Source organism: Polyodon spathula, chromosome 2, assembly GCF_017654505.1.
Source record: "Polyodon spathula isolate WHYD16114869_AA chromosome 2, ASM1765450v1, whole genome shotgun sequence".
NCBI classification, from domain to species: Eukaryota; Metazoa; Chordata; class Actinopteri; order Acipenseriformes; family Polyodontidae; genus Polyodon; species Polyodon spathula.
Genome location: NC_054535.1, coordinates 64,823,043 through 64,841,970, shown reverse-complemented (window position 1 = coordinate 64,841,970; position 18,928 = coordinate 64,823,043). Strand labels below are relative to the sequence as shown.

The following is an 18,928-nucleotide window of genomic DNA, read 5'->3' as shown; positions in this document are numbered from 1 at the left end:
CTGATTCTCCAGAGTTGTATAATACAACATTAAGTAGGTCTGAAATCGTTAGTTAACCTACTGTAAACCTGGCTCCGTGAAAGAGAAGATGGCCACCAAACATCGTTTATGGGATATATGCCTGCATATTGGTAAGTGTCACTGAGCTCTTACTATCAAAGCTGCCGATAGGCTCCCCCCTCCCTTGATGACCTCCTCGGTCCCGCCTACCAAGGGAATAAAACTGTCACGCAGGGAAAAATCAACCTCTTTTTGCTACGAGACCATGATGACGACCGACGCGACTTCATGGTTGGTGGCCATCATCTCTTTCAGGTAACCAGGTTTACGATAGGTTAACTAACATTCCCTTTCAAGTCGAAGATGGTCACCAAACATTGTTTATGGGAAAATGAATACCAGAGCCGTTGCGAGGGAGGGAAGAACGACAGCATCTGAGGGACACCTTAGTCCTGCCTGACCAAAGGTCAGCGGTGCGAGCGTGCAACCTCAAGGACCCTTGTGCCCACTGAAGGCAATGAGGGATCTATCACACTAAGGCGATAGAACCTGGAAAAATTATGCGGTGTAGCCCAGCTAGGCGCATCACAAATTTCAGCCATGGAGGCACCTCTAAAGAGGGCCCATGATGTAGCTAAACCTTTCGTGGAATGTGCGGCTACCCGCCCAGGCGATTGTGTCCGCAATCCAATGCAACAGTCGTTGCTTCGATGGGGCTATCCCAGGGTCCGTGTCCCGTGGCAGACAAAGAGCTGGTCAGAATGATGCAGCACTATCGTCCCATCCACGGAGCATCTCAATGCCTGAACCAGGCAGAGGAAATTCAACTTCCTATCCTCCTCCAAAGTAAATGGTGGAGGATGAAAGGACTCCAGTTCCACATACTCATTAATGTGGGAGGCTGTAACCACCTTGGGGATGAAAGCAGAGTTTGCACACAGTGACACTCTGCTAACACCATCCCAAATATGCATGCAGGAGTGTGACGGAAAGATGAGTTCTGGTGATGAATCTTCCTCCCGACCTGTGAGGGCGCTAAAGAACGGGAGGAGAAGTATCTGGAAGGGCTGGCCTGACAGTTCGTTTCCGGGTCAGGGAAGTGGGTCAGTCTGGAGGGAAGCGCGACTCTGTTGTAAGACCGTATTGATTTGAAAGGTAAAAGAGAGGCAGCTGCAAGTAATAAGGCAGCTGCAACCGTTTATCTCGATATCATGCGGGATTACATATAGGGGCCAGGGTAACACTGATCTTCTCCTTCGTTTGGGTAAACGTTCGGAGAGAGAAGGAGCGAGAGAGGAGCTCTCGTTGTTACAGAGAATTACATGTTGTGTTTGTTTGTAATTGTCTGCGTTTTGCACCACCAGACAGTTAACTCACCTATCCGGAGCTGTCGACCAGGGTCAGCACAATCCGGATCACCACTGCACGGAACCGTCACAAAATATAGTGTCTTCACCCACCACAAGCACGTCTGCACTCACCCAGGACTAGTGACCGTGTGTTCGTTTTGTTCGGGACTGTGCCCTATTATTGCTATCCCCGTGCTTTACACATTGTTGTGTATGGCCGGGGATTTATTATTTAATGGTCACCAGACCTGGATTATAAATAAAAGCACCTTTTCACTGGAAACTGTTGTCTGCCTGTCACTCCTGCATCGCATCACCGCTATACCTGTTCCCCTCCACTAGCCACTTTGCCACACGTGGTGTCAGAACACGGGACTATGGACCGCAACGCACTGGCGGAGCTGCTGCAGGCACTGGAGACCAGACGGGATGCAGAGGAGAGACGGAGGGAGGAGCGCTATACGACGCTCATTGAACGGGTAGGGCTGATCGTTGCTGCAGGAGCGACCCCTACCGGAACATCATTGATGTCGGCCCCGAAGGCACGGGCCATGAAAATGACGGCAGAGGATGATCCGGAGGCATTTTTGGTGGCGTTCGAGCGGCTGGCAACCGCGGCGGGATGGCCTCGGGAGTTCTGGGCAAGCCAGCTAGGACCTTGCCTGGTCGGGGAAGCGCAGGCAGCTTACCAAGCCCTGAGCGACCAGTACGCCACTGACTATGACCTAGTCAAGCAGGCTATCCTCCGTCGTCTCAACATCACCGCGGAGACCCACCGGACGCGGTTCCGCGAGTACCGGAGAGCCCCGGAGACACGCCCCAGGGTGGTGGCACAGCGGTTGTGCGACCACATGGTCCATTGGCTGACCCCAGAGAAGAAGACCGCTCAACAAATGGGGGAAGCCATTGTGGTGGAACAATTCTGCCATGTGGTCGGCGCCGAAACTCAGGCGTGGGTACGGCGCCACAACCCTGACACCCTGGAGGAGGCGGTCAAATTGGCCGAAGATTTTGAGGACTCTTTGACGTCAGCCCGGGTCGGGATCCTGTCAGCCCCTGCCCTGCTCAGGAACCAACCTCTCCCTCCCTCTCCTCCAACACCACCACCATCACCCTCGGTCCCGGCACCCAGACCTCCCAGACCGCCGACCCCGTTGGGCCCCCTTGCCTCCCCCCCATGGAGACCGAGGATGGCCCCCAGCTGGGGTAGAGGTGTTGCCCCTGCCCCGTTGCCCTACCAGCAGCGGGACAGATATTTAACCTATGCCCCCTCTGTCCCTCCACTCTGTTTTAGGTGTAACCAGCCAGGACATAGGGCCAGGTCATGCCCCGCTGCTATGGAGTGTGACGTGGCTGCATGCAACTGGACACCTGGAACGGGTAAGCAGGGGGAAAACGGTTGGGAGGGGCCCTGTCTGATTGACGTGGTTTTAGGGAATGTGAAAACCCACGCGTTAGTGGACACAGGGTGTGAGCAAACCTTGATCAGGACAGCTCTCTTGGGCGGTATGTCGTGGCGGCCACAAGGTCAGGTGGCCATCTCCTGTATCCATGGAGACACGGCGGCATACCCCACCCTAAAAGTATATTTATCGGTAGGACCGATAAAACGTCACCTTGTAGTCGGGGTGGCGGAAAGGTTGCCGCACCCAGTTATTCTGGGCCGAGACTGGCCAAAATTCAAAGAATTGGTGCAAATAATGGCAGTCTCAGCCACACACGTAAACGTGGCAGAAAAAGGGAAAAAGGAACGGATTGGTGATGTGTTTCCTTTTCATCCTGAAATGTTTTCCCCTCTGTTCCGTCCTAGAAAAACAAATAAGGAGAGACGGACCGCGAAATGGGAGGGAGCGTCTTTGAGACAAGGCTGGGGTCTGGTGGGAGAGTGCTGTAATGGTAACAAACGCCAGTCGAAGGGAGTGGGAACGCAGTGCGACCGAGAGAGCGAGGTTACTGGGCCGACTAGGGCAGAGGTTATTCCAGCCCCTCTCAATATACCGGACCCGTGGTACTCAAGCGCGGACCTAGTGTGGGGCCAAAAGAACGACCCGTCACTGGTGCACGCTTGGGGGCAGGTCCGGTCCATTGAAGGTAAGGATGTTGATGGCGCTGGGCCGCTAGTATATCCACATTTCAGTATAAAGGGGCAATTACTATATAGGGTAAACCTAGCCGCGGGCACAGGACAGCCTGTAACACAATTATTGGTTCCCCCGTCTTGTCGGACCGAGGTCATGAGGCTGGCGCATGATATCCCTTTTGCGGGGCACCTCGGAGCCGAGAAGACGAGGGAGCGAATATTGGCTCGATTCTATTGGCTCGGTCTTCATACTGATGTGTCGAAATATGTAGCCACATGCCCAGACTGCCAGCGAGTAGCGCCAGGTCGAGTGCGCCCCGCTCCTTTGATCCCACTGCCGATTATTTCCACTCCGTTTGAGCGCATTGCAATGGACATAATGGGCCCGTTGCTACCTTCTGACTCTGGGTATACGCATATATTAGTAGTGGTGGATTATGCAACGCGATACCCAGAGGCAGTTCCATTGAGGTCCACTAGTGCAGCTGCAATAGCCACCGAGTTAGCGCAGATTATGGCTAGAGTAGGGATCCCCAAGGAGATTTTGACTGATCACGGAACCAATTTTTTGTCCAATACGTTACAGCAGGTGTACAAAATATTAAAAATACGTCCCATCAGGACGTCCGTTTATCATCCACAATCGGACGGTTTGGTTGAACGTTTTAATCAGACCTTAAAGTCGATGCTGAGGCGATTTGTAACACAGGAGCAGAAACATTGGGCATCGCTTCTTCCCTACCTCCTTTTTGCGGTGAGAGAAGTGCCGCAGAGTTCAACGGGGTTCTCCCCCTTTGAGCTCCTGTACGGCCGGCAGCCTCGCGGCATTCTCGACCTGCTGAGGGAGGGGTGGGAGGAGCACAAAGGCTCGTCTAAAAATGTAGTGAAGTATGTGCTCCTACTACGAGATCGGCTGGATTTGGTCGGTCGTTTGGCCCAAGACAACCTCAGATCGGCTCAGCACCGACAACAGCAGCATTACAACAAAAATGCACGGATTCGAACCTTTCGACCAGGGGACAAGGTAATGCTGCTACTTCCCTCATCTGAATCGAAACTGTGTGCTAAATGGCAGGGGCCGTATGAGGTGATTCGGGCTATAGGGAAAGTAAATTATGAAATTAGACAGCCCGATCGCCGAAATGAACGTGAAATTTATCATGTCAATTTGTTAAAGCCCTGGCAGGCAAGGGAGGTCTTATTTATAGCCCCAGGCAATATGGAGGATGATTTAGGTCCCTGTCCAGAGACCCCGAGCACAAGAGCGATTTCTATGGGGGAACAATTGGTTCCGGATCAGCAAAGAGAGCTGCGTAAGCTTATTGAGGAGTTCAGCGATGTTTTTTCTGACGTGCCCGGCAGGACAAACTTAGTTGAATATGACATTATCTCTCCACCAGGTGTCACAGTGCGAGAGAGACCGTACCGGATCCCGGAAAGTCGACGAAGTGGCGTTCGCAAAGAGGTATGGGATATGCTCGAGCTTGGGGTGATTGAGCCTTCCAGGAGCGAGTGGTGCAGTCCGATCGTCATAGTGGCTAAGAAAGACGGCACCAACCGCTTCTGTGTGGATTTCAGAAAGGTGAACGCTATTGCTAAGTTCGATGCATATCCCATGCCTCGGGTCGACGAACTTTTAGACAGACTGGGAAAAGCGAGGTTTATTTCCACTCTGGACCTGACGAAGGGATACTGGCAAATCCCTTTAACCCGCAGCTCCAGAGAGAAAACCGCATTTTCAACACCAGAAGGGCTGTTCCACTTTAAAACCATGCCGTTTGGGCTACATGGTGCGCCCGCTGCCTTTCAGAGACTGATGGACCAGGTTTTACGCCCACATCATGAATATGCAGCAGCGTATATTGATGATGTGGTGATTTACAGCTCCACCTGGCGAGAGCATTTGGCTAGGGTTGCAGCCGTTCTTCAGTCTCTAAGGGCAGCCCGGCTGACAGCTAACTTGAGGAAATGTGCGTTTGCCAAAACAGAGACTCAATATTTGGGATTTTTAATGGGGAATGGAAGGGTGAGACCTGTAGTCACCAAAATCCAGGCTTTGGTTGATGCAGCGATCCCCAAAACCAAGACTCAGGTGAGGTCACTACTGGGCTTAGCCGGTTATTACCGCCGCTTCATCCCCGAGTACGCCACAGTGGTTAACCCGTTAGTCGACCTCACCAAAAAGAGTGCTCCAAATTTAATTAAATGGTCAGCTGAGTGTCAGGGAGCGTTTGATACTATTAAGCGTACACTTTGCCAGGCCCCCACTCTTATCACACCAGATTTCACCAAGAGATTCATCCTCCACACCGACGCATCGGATGTAGGTTTGGGTGCAGTCTTGTCCCAAAAAGTAGCTGGAGTAGAACACCCGATATTATACCTCAGTAAAAAAATGTTACCTCGGGAACGCAACTACTCCGTAGTCGAAAAAGAGTGTTTGGCCATTAAATGGGCTACTCACTCTTTACGATACTACCTGCTGGGACACTCATTTGATCTGGTCACAGACCACGCCCCACTCAAGTGGTTAAGCACAATGAAGGACAGCAATGCCCGGATAACTCGGTGGTATCTGGCATTGCAGCCCTTCATGTACCACATGGTACACCGTGCGGGGAAAGACCACCAAAATGCGGATTATTTTTCCCGGGAGGGGGGAGTAATGGGGAAGGTAGATTTAGCCGAGTGTTCCTTCGGCTCCACTCTGAGCGGTGGGATATGTGACGGAAAGATGAGTTCTGGTGATGAATCTTCCTCCCAACCTGTGAGGGCGCTAAAGAACGGGAGGAGAAGTATCTGGAAGGGCTGGCCTGACAGTTCGTTTCCGGGTCAGGGAAGTGGGTCAGCCTGGAGGGAAGCGCGACTCTGTTGTAAGACCGTATTGATTTGAAAGGTAAACGAGAGGCAGCTGCAAGTAATAAGGCAGCTGCAACCGTTTATCTTGATATCATGCGGGATTACATATAGGGGCCAGGGTAACGCTGGTCTTTTCCTTCGTTTGGGTTAAACGCTTGGAGAGAGAAGGATCGAGAGAGGAGCTCTCGTTGTAAAGAGGAATTGCGTGTTGTGTTTGTTTTTTGTAATTGTCTGCGTTTTGCACCACCAGACAGTTAACTCACCTATCCGGAGCTGTCGACCAGGGTCAGCACAATCCGGATCACCACTGCACGGAACCGTCACGAAATACAGTGTCTTCACCCACCACAAGCACGTCTGCACTCACCCAGGACTGGTGACCGTGTGTTCGTTTTGTTCGGGACTGTGCCCTGTTATTGCTATCCCCGTGCTTTACACATTGTTGTGTATAGCCGGGGATTTATTATTTAACGGTCACCAGACCTGGATTATAAATAAAAGCACCTTTTCACTGGAAACTGTTGTCTGCCTGTCACTCCTGCATCGCATCACCGCTATACCTGTTCCCCTCCACTAGCCACTTTGCCACACGTGGTGTCAGAACACGGGACTATGGACCGCAACGCGCTGGCGGAGTTGCTGCAGGCACTGGAGACCAGACGGGATGCAGAGGAGAGACGGAGGGAGGAGCGCTATACGGCGCTCATTGAACGGGTAGGGCTGATCGTTGCTGCAGGAGCGACCCCTACCGGAACATCATTGATGTCGGCCCCGAAGGCACGGGCCATGAAAATGACGGCGGAGGATGATCCGGAGGCATTTTTGGTGGCGTTCGAGCGGCTGGCAACCGCGGCGGGATGGCCTCGGGAGTTCTGGGCAAGCCAGCTAGGACCTTGCCTGATCGGGGAAGCGCAGGCAGCTTACCAAGCCCTGAGCGACCAGTACGCCACTGACTATGACCTAGTCAAGCAGGCTATCCTCCGTCGTCTCAACATCACCGCGGAGACCCACCGGACGCGGTTCCGCGAGTACCGGAGAGCCCCGGAGACACGCCCCAGGGTGGTGGCACAGCGGTTGTGCGACCACATGGTCCATTGGCTGACCCCAGAGAAGAAGACCGCTCAACAAATGGGGGAAGCCATTGTGGTGGAACAATTCTGCCATGTGGTCGGCGCCGAAACTCAGGCGTGGGTACGGCGCCACAACCCTGACACCCTGGAGGAGGCGGTCAAATTGGCCGAAGATTTTGAGGACTCTTTGACGTCAGCCCGGGTCGGGATCCTGTCAGCCCCTGCCCTGCTCAGGAACCAACCTCTCCCTCCCTCTCCTCCAACACCACCACCATCACCCTCGGTCCCGGCACCCAGACCTCCCAGACCGCCGACCCCGTTGGGCCCCCTTGCCTCCCCCCCATGGAGACCGAGGATGGCCCCCAGCTGGGGTAGAGGTGTTGCCCCTGCCCCGTTGCCCTACCAGCAGCGGGACAGATATTTAACCTATGCCCCCTCTGTCCCTCCACTCTGTTTTAGGTGTAACCAGCCAGGACATAGGGCCAGGTCATGCCCCGCTGCTATGGAGTGTGACGTGGCTGCATGCAACTGGACACCTGGAACGGGTAAGCAGGGGGAAAACGGTTGGGAGGGGCCCTGTCTGATTGACGTGGTTTTAGGGAATGTGAAAACCCACGCGTTAGTGGACACAGGGTGTGAGCAGACCTTGATCAGGACAGCTCTCTTGGGCGGTATGTCGTGGCGGCCACAAGGTCAGGTGGCCATCTCCTGTATCCATGGAGACACGGCGGCATACCCCACCCTAAAAGTATATTTATCGGTAGGACCGATAAAACGTCACCTTGTAGTCGGGGTGGCGGAAAGGTTGCCGCACCCAGTTATTCTGGGCCGAGACTGGCCAAAATTCAAAGAATTGGTGCAAATAATGGCAGTCTCAGCCACACACGTAAACGTGGCAGAAAAAGGGAAAAAGGAACGGATTGGTGATGTGTTTCCTTTTCATACTGAAATGTTTTCCCCTCTGTTCCGTCCTAGAAAAACAAATAAGGAGAGACGGACCGCGAAATGGGAGGGAGCGTCTTTGAGACAAGGCTGGGGTCTGGTGGGAGAGTGCTGTAATGGTAACAAACGCCAGTCGAAGGGAGTGGGAACGCAGTGTGACCGAGAGAGCGAGGTTACTGGGCCGACTAGGGCAGAGGTTATTCCAGCCCCTCTCAATATACCGGACCCGTGGTACTCAAGCGCGGACCTAGTGTGGGGCCAAAAGAACGACCCGTCACTGGTGCACGCTTGGGGGCAGGTCCGGTCCATTGAAGGTAAGGATGTTGATGGCGCTGGGCCGCTAGTATATCCACATTTCAGTATAAAGGGGCAATTACTATATAGGGTAAACCTAGCCGCGGGCACAGGACAGCCTGTAACACAATTATTGGTTCCCCCGTCTTGTCGGACCGAGGTCATGAGGCTGGCGCATGATATCCCTTTTGCGGGGCACCTCGGAGCCGAGAAGACGAGGGAGCGAATATTGGCTCGATTCTATTGGCTCGGTCTTCATACTGATGTGTCGAAATATGTAGCCACATGCCCAGACTGCCAGCGAGTAGCGCCAGGTCGAGTGCGCCCCGCTCCTTTGGTCCCACTGCCGATTATTTCCACTCCGTTCGAGCGCATTGCAATGGACATAATGGGCCCTTTGCTACCTTCTGACTCTGGGTATACGCATATATTAGTAGTGGTGGATTATGCAACGCGATACCCAGAGGCAGTTCCATTGAGGTCCACTAGTGCAGCTGCAATAGCCACCGAGTTAGCGCAGATTATGGCTAGAGTAGGGATCCCCAAGGAGATTTTGACTGATCACGGAACCAATTTTTTGTCCAATACGTTACAGCAGGTGTACAAAATATTAAAAATACGTCCCATCAGGACGTCCGTTTATCATCCACAATCGGACGGTTTGGTTGAACGTTTTAATCAGACCTTAAAGTCGATGCTGAGGCGATTTGTAACACAGGAGCAGAAACATTGGGCATCGCTTCTTCCCTACCTCCTTTTTGCGGTGAGAGAAGTGCCGCAGAGTTCAACGGGGTTCTCCCCCTTTGAGCTCCTGTACGGCCGGCAGCCTCGCGGCATTCTCGACCTGCTGAGGGAGGGGTGGGAGGAGCACAAAGGCTCGTCTAAAAATGTAGTGAAGTATGTGCTCCTACTACGAGATCGGCTGGATTTGGTCGGTCGTTTGGCCCAAGACAACCTCAGATCGGCTCAGCACCGACAACAGCAGCATTACAACAAAAATGCACGGATTCGAACCTTTCGACCAGGGGACAAGGTAATGCTGCTACTTCCCTCATCTGAATCGAAACTGTGTGCTAAATGGCAGGGGCCGTATGAGGTGATTCGGGCTATAGGGAAAGTAAATTATGAAATTAGACAGCCCGATCGCCGAAATGAACGTGAAATTTATCATGTCAATTTGTTAAAGCCCTGGCAGGCAAGGGAGGTCTTATTTATAGCCCCAGGCAATATGGAGGATGATTTAGGTCCCTGTCCAGAGACCCCGAGCACAAGAGCGATTTCTATGGGGGAACAATTGGTTCCGGATCAGCAAAGAGAGCTGCGTAAGCTTATTGAGGAGTTCAGCGATGTTTTTTCTGACGTGCCCGGCAGGACAAACTTAGTTGAATATGACATTATCTCTCCACCAGGTGTCACAGTGCGAGAGAGACCGTACCGGATCCCGGAAAGTCGACGAAGTGGCGTTCGCAAAGAGGTATGGGATATGCTCGAGCTTGGGGTGATTGAGCCTTCCAGGAGCGAGTGGTGCAGTCCGATCGTCATAGTGGCTAAGAAAGACGGCACCAACCGCTTCTGTGTGGATTTCAGAAAGGTGAACGCTATTGCTAAGTTCGATGCATATCCCATGCCTCGGGTCGACGAACTTTTAGACAGACTGGGAAAAGCGAGGTTTATTTCCACTCTGGACCTGACGAAGGGATACTGGCAAATCCCTTTAACCCGCAGCTCCAGAGAGAAAACCGCATTTTCAACACCAGAAGGGCTGTTCCACTTTAAAACCATGCCGTTTGGGCTACATGGTGCGCCCGCTGCCTTTCAGAGACTGATGGACCAGGTTTTACGCCCACATCATGAATATGCAGCAGCGTATATTGATGACGTGGTGATTTACAGCTCCACCTGGCGAGAGCATTTGGCTAGGGTTGCAGCCGTTCTTCAGTCTCTAAGGGCAGCCCGGCTGACAGCTAACTTGAGGAAATGTGCGTTTGCCAAAACAGAGACTCAATATTTGGGATTTTTAATGGGGAATGGAAGGGTGAGACCTGTAGTCACCAAAATCCAGGCTTTGGTTGATGCAGCGATCCCCAAAACCAAGACTCAGGTGAGGTCACTACTGGGCTTAGCCGGTTATTACCGCCGCTTCATCCCCGAGTACGCCACAGTGGTTAACCCGTTAGTCGACCTCACCAAAAAGAGTGCTCCAAATTTAATTAAATGGTCAGCTGAGTGTCAGGGAGCGTTTGATGCTATTAAGCATACACTTTGCCAGGACCCCACTCTTATCACACTGGATTTCACCAAGAGATTCATCCTCCACACCGACGCATCGGATGTAGGTTTGGGTGCAGTCTTGTCCCAAAAAGTAGCTGGAGTAGAACACCCGATATTATACTTCAGTAAAAAAATGTTACCTCGGGAACGCAACTACTCCGTAGTCGAAAAAGAGTGTTTGGCCATTAAATGGGCTACTCACTCTTTACGATACTACCTGCTGGGACACTCATTCGATCTGGTCACAGACCACGCCCCACTCAAGTGGTTAAGCACAATGAAGGACAGCAATGCCCGGATAACTCGGTGGTATCTGGCATTGCAGCCCTTCATGTACCACATGGTACACCGTGCGGGGAAAGACCACCAAAATGCGGATTATTTTTCCCGGGAGGGGGGAGTAATGGGGAAGGTACATTTAGCCGAGTGTTCCTTCGGCTCCACTCTGAGCGGTGGGATATGTGACGGAAAGATGAGTTCTGGTGATGAATCTTCCTCCCGACCTGTGAGGGCGCTAAAGAACGGGAGGAGAAGTATCTGGAAGGGCTGGCCTGACAGTTCGTTTCCGGGTCAGGGAAGTGGGTCAGCCTGGAGGGAAGCGCGACTCTGTTGTAAGACCGTATTGATTTGAAAGGTAAACGAGAGGCAGCTGCAAGTAATAAGGCAGCTGCAACCGTTTACCTAGATATGATGCGGGATTACATATAGGGGCCAGGGTAACCCTGATCTTCTCCTTCGTTTGGGTAAATGTTCGGAGAGAGAAGGATCGAGAGAGGAGCTCTCGTTGTTACAGAGAATTAAGTGTTGTGTTTGTTTGTAATTGTCTGCGTTTTGCACCACCAGACAGTTAACTCACCTATCCGGAGCTGTCGACCAGGGTCAGCACAATCCGAATCACCACTGCACGGAACCGTCACAAAATATAGTGTCTTCACCCACCACAAGCACGTCTGCACTCACCCAGGACTGGTGACCGTGTGTTCGTTTTGTTCGGGACTGTGCCCTATTATTGCTATCCCCGTGCTTTACACATTGTTGTGTATAGCCGGGGATTTATTATTTAACGATCACCAGACCTGGATTATAAATAAAAGTACCTTTTCACTGGAAACTGTTGTCTGCCTGTCACTCCTGCATCGCATCACCGCTATACCTGTTCCCCTCCACTAGCCACTTTGCCACAAGGAGCTATACACACAGTGCTTGCAGCTCACTAACCCGCTTTCCGGAGGTGATAGCCAAGAGGAAGGCTGTTTTCATAGACAGGTACTTCAACTCAATGGAGTATATCGGCTCAAACGGGGTCTGTGAGATAGCCTACAGTACAACCTCAAGGCTCCATTTGGGTAGAGTAGCCCTCCTAGGAGGGCGCAACCGCCAAGCGCCTTGGAGAAACCGGGTAGCAAAAAAATGCTTGCCCCAAGACACTGAGTGTGGAAGGTGATCTATCAGCCTCAAGCAGATCTTGCAGAAACTGCAAGATGACAGGCATGGGACAAGAAATTGGGTCATGACCATTAATACGGCACCAATCCTGGAAATATTTCCAATTATAGGTGTACAGCGACCTAGTGGAATGCGCCCTAGCATTTTGTAAGGTACCCACAACCACTTCCGAACCACCAGAGGTCCCTTTCAGGGGCCAGACCCATAGTTGGAGCCTGCCCAACTCTGGGTGCCAAAGCCTGCCTCTTGTCTGACTAAGGAGATCCAGGAGAAGCAGGATTTCCTGGGGCGGGCCATTCAATAGCTGGCACAGGGTCAAGAACCAAATTCTCCTGGGCCACCTGGGGGCCACTAGAAGAACTGACGCCTTCTCTGACCGGACCTTTTCAAGAAAGGCCAGGAGTAATGGCAGAGATGGGAACGCATAATGAGCACTCTGGGCCATACGTGGGCTCGGGCATCGATGCCAAGTGGACCGCCTAAGTGGTGGAGGGAGTACCACAGGGGGCAATGTGTCGTCTCCGCTGAGGCGAGGAGATCGATCTCCGCCTTCCCGAACTGTTCCGAACTGCACTCCACCACCTGAGGGTGTGGCCGCCACTCTGACAGGTTCGGACCCTCCCTCGAGAGGAGGTCCGTTACCCAATTGTCCACGCCCAGGACATGCATCACCCGAAGGCACAGTAAGGGCCCAAGTCAAAAGCCTGAAGGCGAGGCAATGCAACCCTGGCCCAACCAGGACCCTCTTGAGATGCAGATGAAACGCATTGAGCCACACTTGCAGTGGCCGCATGCACAGTAAGCCCAGCTCGATGGCTGATATCACTGCAGCCATCAGACCCAGTAGTTTCTGACACAAGACAAGGGGCACCCTCGATCCATGTCGAAACAGGGAGAGGTGGTGCTGGAGAGCTGCTACTCTGTCGTCCAACAGGTATGCGTGCATCGTAGTGGAGTCCAGCTGGAGCCTTGACATTCGTTGTGCACTGCATCATCGTCAGTCGACTCTTGGCATCGTTGATGGTGAGACCTAGCCTCACCAGATGCTCCATCACAAGCGCCATGTGGGCCACCGCTCCCTCTCCCTTGACTGGGAACAGATCAACCAGTCGTCGAGGTAGTTCATCACTCTGACTCCTTGCAGCCGCAAGGGGGCGAGGATAGCGTCTACGCACTTTGAGAACATACAGGGAGCCAGGGAGAGGCCAGATGGCAGCACAGAAAACTCATAAACACTGCCTTGAAAGGTGAAGCAGAGATATTTCCTGTGCTCTGGGCAAATGGGGACGTGAAAATACGCCTTCCCCAAATCCACTATGGTAAACCAGTTGCCCGTCCGGACAGACTGGAGTATGTGACAATGAGTTAGCATTTGGAACCTCCTCTGTTTCAAAAACCAGGTCTGGGGAGAAAACTGCAGTCCTTTTTCGGCACCAGAAAGTATCTTGAGCAGAACACCTCCCTGTGAGAGGTGAGGTCTACGAGACAAATGGTGCGCTTGTCCAGCAAGGCTGCCACTTCGGTCTGGAGCACCGAGGCTTGAAGTGTAACCATCATAAACGTAGTCTTGACACTGCAAAAAAGGAGAGGGTCCCAAGCGAAACTGAAACACTTAACTGTATTGTATGGTTACTAGCACCCAAGCATCTGAGGTGCAAGTGCGCCATTAGTGCAGCTGTTGTGCCGTAAACTGGGTCCGAGGCCGCAAGCCTTCAGGGGCCCTGCTGGGGCTGCTGAGGCTGAGGCGGGGCTGACTGAGATGGCTGCCCAGGGCCATTGCCCTGGAACCGCCTTCTAGGGTGCTGCTGTGTGGACTGGCCAGGGCTTGGGCGCCCTCCACGTTGCAGGAGAACCCTGTCTCTTTCCTGTGGTGAGGCCTGTAGGCGACACCTAAGGTCACCCAGCAGGGCTGTAAGGATGGGCACTGTCCTGGTGACTGTCTGCGTTGGAGTTTTGTGCCAGCAGCTCAACAGACCCCATGCCGGAATGGGGGGAGTGAGCAACGCAGCCACCTGCCTAAATGCTTTGCGTCAGAGAGACCGTTGCATGATCTCCTCCACTCCTGGACCAAAGGTATGGCCTGGGGATATAGGCGCGTCCAAAAGCACAGCCTTATACGCATCAGCCACAGCTTTCTGTGTGTGACCACTAGGCCAGCCAGGTTCCAGCCCAGGGCCTGCTCTTCCAGGCCAGAGATCTGGAGCAACGTGTGCGATAACAATCGCAACTCCGTGACCACCAGCTCTGGGAACGGGTGGTCACGAAAAATGCCATCCATGTACGCAACTAGCATACTGGATGTGTTCGCCAGATGGGTATTCTGAGCCCCCGTCACGTACACCCTATGGACATTTGTCTCCGTAATCCTGCATTGCAGGTTGGGCACATAGGGTCCTTGAGCAGACCCCTCACCGGTGGAGCCTTCACCAAGGCTGCAATGGTGGAGTCTACAGGGGAAAACCCCGCCAGGCCCAGCTTCTCAGCCCCTTCGAACTAGGCGCTGTGGCTGGGCAGTCCCAAGAGGAGCGCACCTCCTCCAAAAAGTCAAGGAAGGCAGGGAAGGGCTGAGGCCGAGGAGCCATGTCATGTGGCTGAAAAAACGGAGCGACGTGGCTCTGCCACTGTTGCCCAGGGGACCTGCAGGTATGCTGCCGCAAAGACATTGACCCTGACAGCAGTGGCGCACTAGTAACTGAGGACACCTCGGAACTAGGGACCGCTTCAGTCAGGAACTCGGGTTCCGTCTCGACCGCCATCTCCACTAGAAGGTGGACTCCCCCCACGAGGCCGCGATGTAAAGCGTGTCCTCGTCCGAACATAGTGCCCAGTCTTCCTGCTCACCCTATTCTCCCACGGGGGTGAGGGCAGAGCCACACGAAGAGCCGTGGCCAGAGCCATCGGGGCCTGCTGCCTCTCCAAAAGCTCCATCCGTGCGATCTGGGCCTTCATATCCATTATGTCCCGTGCCTGCCGAGACTGCAGGTGGACATACGCCTGTGCACAAGAATCCCCCCGGAGGGGCTCTGTGACGAGCGGTGTGGCTGGGAAGTACTTGCTACTGGGGACGAAGAACGTCCCCGTGCAACTCTCTCCAGGCAACTGGCGAGCATTACCATGCAGTGCCAGATACCGTGCGCACCGCGTGCACCAAGTACCGTGCGCACCGAGTCCACTAAGCATGGGCAACAGGTACTGTGCACACCACATGCACCGAGCACTGTGTGCACCGAGTGCCATGCAGCACGATGAGAACCTGTATTGATCAATGCATAAATTAGACTGTGATTAACTAAGCATCCTAAAAACAATGGTAAATTAGGCGTATTTTATGCATGAGATGAGTTCATGACCTTATCTACCTACAAAGTAAAGAAAGCCTTGAATGGCTGTTGCGTGACTCATTACGCCCCCTAAACGATATTATACCCCCATTGGCTCTTTGTGCTATGCGTAACATAAATTTCACTATGCATTGGGTTTTAACATTATGGCCCTTTTGCCATTTACTATTGTTTTTAGTATGCGTAGTCTAATCACAGTCTTCTTTACGCGTTGATCCATACGGGTTCTCATTGGTCACTTTTAAGCGTTGTGTCAATACATTTGTGGCCCCAATGGCTTGCTATACATGTCCGGTGTGAATGTCCCTTTATGTTACCAAGAATGAAAGGCAAAGCGTGTGCACAAGCAGACAGCATAACAGTGTAAGTCAGTAAAGTTTAGTCGGGTTAACAAAGTGTACAAACGAGATTTCTTCGTTGAATACCCTATTTCCTTAGGCACAACTTTTTCCTTTTGTTTACTGAATTAAAATACAGAACTCAATCAGCAGCAACGCCACAGTGCGTATCTCTTCCAATTAAAGCAACAGTAGCATAATATTGCGCAAACCACCAAATAATAATTTTTGCTGTAGTGTATTCAGAATAAAATAACACCTATGATATTGCAACCTAAATATTCTATATCTGTTTAATTCTAACAAATAATATTTATAAAATAATCTTACTAGTGTAAATACTGTAACCTGGCCAAAACAACAGAAAATACCTTCCAACATTACAATAGTTTAACATTACTAATTACAACTAGCCATCAAGTACTGACATCAGATGAATCAAAGTCAAGTTACTTTGCTTATTCAATAACCTGTAAATAATTCAAATCAAGGATACCTGGTTGTACTTTTAATGGGCAGTGCAAATGTTGACGTTACTCCATCCATTCACAGAAAGTCAACAGTAGATGTTTTACATTGAACTGCAGTCCAGAGTTTAAAAAAATAACTGCTTTCCAACTCCACGTATCTTGCCTTTTCTTATTAGTCACTGCGTTATTCTGCTTAACATTTATTATGTCTTTATATTCATCTTAACGTTAAATTACCTTTCTAATTTCGGTGTTACCCAAATTTGGATTACTTCTTTTAGCACTTGTTATATACATTATTTTATTTCAGTTCACACATTCAAATGTTGCCATTGCCATGCTCCCAGAAGCTGTTTCACGACTGGCTAGCAACAGCTGCAGAAGTTGCTGGCTACAGTCATTACAGTGGAACTCATGCACCTAACATTAGCTAAAAACAAGGAAATTAAAAATACGTTAAAATTACTGTAGAATGTTGCTATTACAAGCATTCCATAATTAATTATGGTCCGTACGTTTAATATGCAAATAACAACAAGTTTAAGACTAACATAATGTGTTACAATAAAGACATGTTTGCTTCTACTAGCAGCTAATGTATACGTGTTTTTTGTGAACTCAATTATGTAATATGCTATTCAAAGGTTTTTTTTTTTTTTTTTTTTTTTCGTGTATTTGACTACACTGACCCATCCCTAATTAGGATTATTATAATTCAGTTTTAGCATTACTGTGACCATATGGTATCAGCTTGGTTGCGGGTTTGCTTGCAAAAAAATGAGTATCATTTGTACACATAAATTTTCAAATCTTGAATACAGTATTTTCATTTTCTGACACACATGTGCATGTTAAATATAATAATAATATATTGAAATGTTTCATTTAGCTGCTTTGTTTTGAGACGTGGGCTCTCTTTGGTTACCATACACAGTTAGAAACATACTGAATATAAAAACCATCATGAAAAAAATATATAAATATTTTGGGCCAAATAAAATTGCATCCAGGCCAGTAAAAACACTAGCTCAGTGGCCCAAGGGGCCAGTTAAAAAATCTAAACGTAGAGCCCTGGAAAGGGTAAAGGACCCCAGGTACAGCCCCTGGCTGTACCACATTGACCATGGTATGTTTACAACCTTTAAAAAATAAATAGATTGATTGATTTATAACTCTAAAGGAAATGCTTTGTGTAACTAACGATATACAATGTGAATAGGGTAAATTACCAAGAAGTATAATGCTGTTAATAATCTATATGGGAGAGTATTTTCACTTATTTTGACACTCCAATGATCAATTTTCAGTTTGCTTGCATAAATTAAGATTTGTGTGTTGAAGTGTCAATGTAAGGCTAATCAAACTTGTTAAATAGCAAAGACTTGAGTATTTGTTTGAAACACAGCCAGGAGGTTTAAGGACTTCCAGTTGCCAAATATGATTATCAGAAATTCATGGCTTTTTTTCCCTCCAAGCCACAAAAAATAAGCTGCACAGACGACACTGCAAAAGTTAACAGCAAACTTACCCCCCTCCCCACACACACACACACACACGCACATCACCACCAGTGTGTGTGTGTGTGTGTGAGTGTGTGTGTGTGTGTGTGTGTGTGTATAATATATAGTCATATATATATATATATATATATAGATATAGATATATAATATATATATATATATCATATATATATATATAATATTTGTACTTTTTTTACCCTATCATATTTATAAAAGTTGAATCCCAGTTAATTTTTTAAAATCCATTCATAACTTTACTGCATTATTTCCTTGCTGATATCAGGTTAATTTGGAAGCCTAATTCAATTCTGTTAAAACGTGACAGTACATTTGACCAAGATAAGCACTAATCTCTATTGCTTTACATTAAGTAACATTAGACACTGCTAATCGATGTCTGTGAAACCATCCATTAAAACGTTATGTAAATCGTTTGTTAGTAATTTGGAGAATAGTCACCTCAACACTGAAACTCACCTTTCCATCTTCACCAACTCCCAAAATAATATTTTCTAAAATTTCCAGTGGAGAAGTATGTGTGGAATGGACAAATGTCCCCTTAAACACCTTAGTGATAAGTAAAACAGACTCGTTGCAGCTTGTCATCTTGAAAGCACTTTGACAATTCTAGAAGAGGAGAAAATAAATCTGATGCTGCAATTTAGAAAACTCATGTATCCTCCTTTTGCATGTGGGTGTCAACAGCCTCAGCTTATCACAAGAGGACGTTGAACTCCACCTGCTTATGAGTTCTAACCAAGGATACTATTACATAAACAAGGTTAGATTTTCACGTGTCAGATTTCAAAATTACACCATGAAATTGAGTGTTGATTAAGTATGAATATAACAAGTTTATAGTTGTTTATTGTCAGCTATCACAACATTATACTGTAACTCATTTCCTTTTAGTTTACAATAAGAGAAATAAGAGAGAGTTTATTCTTA

The 18,928-nt window shown here is 49.8% G+C and overlaps 1 protein-coding gene across 1 annotated transcript in view; it reads right to left on the bottom strand.

Annotated features, from left to right (window-relative positions):
- The window catches only part of LOC121299124 (guanine deaminase-like), a 39,937-nt gene extending 21,289 nt beyond the window's left edge, over positions 1–18,648 (bottom strand). The window contains exon 1 of the mRNA XM_041226686.1: positions 18,458–18,648. Within this exon, the coding sequence (XP_041082620.1) occupies positions 18,458–18,586 (129 nt within the window). The 5' untranslated portion in view covers positions 18,587–18,648. The remainder of the gene's footprint in view (positions 1–18,457) is intronic.
- Between the last annotated feature and the right edge of the window lie 280 nt (positions 18,649–18,928).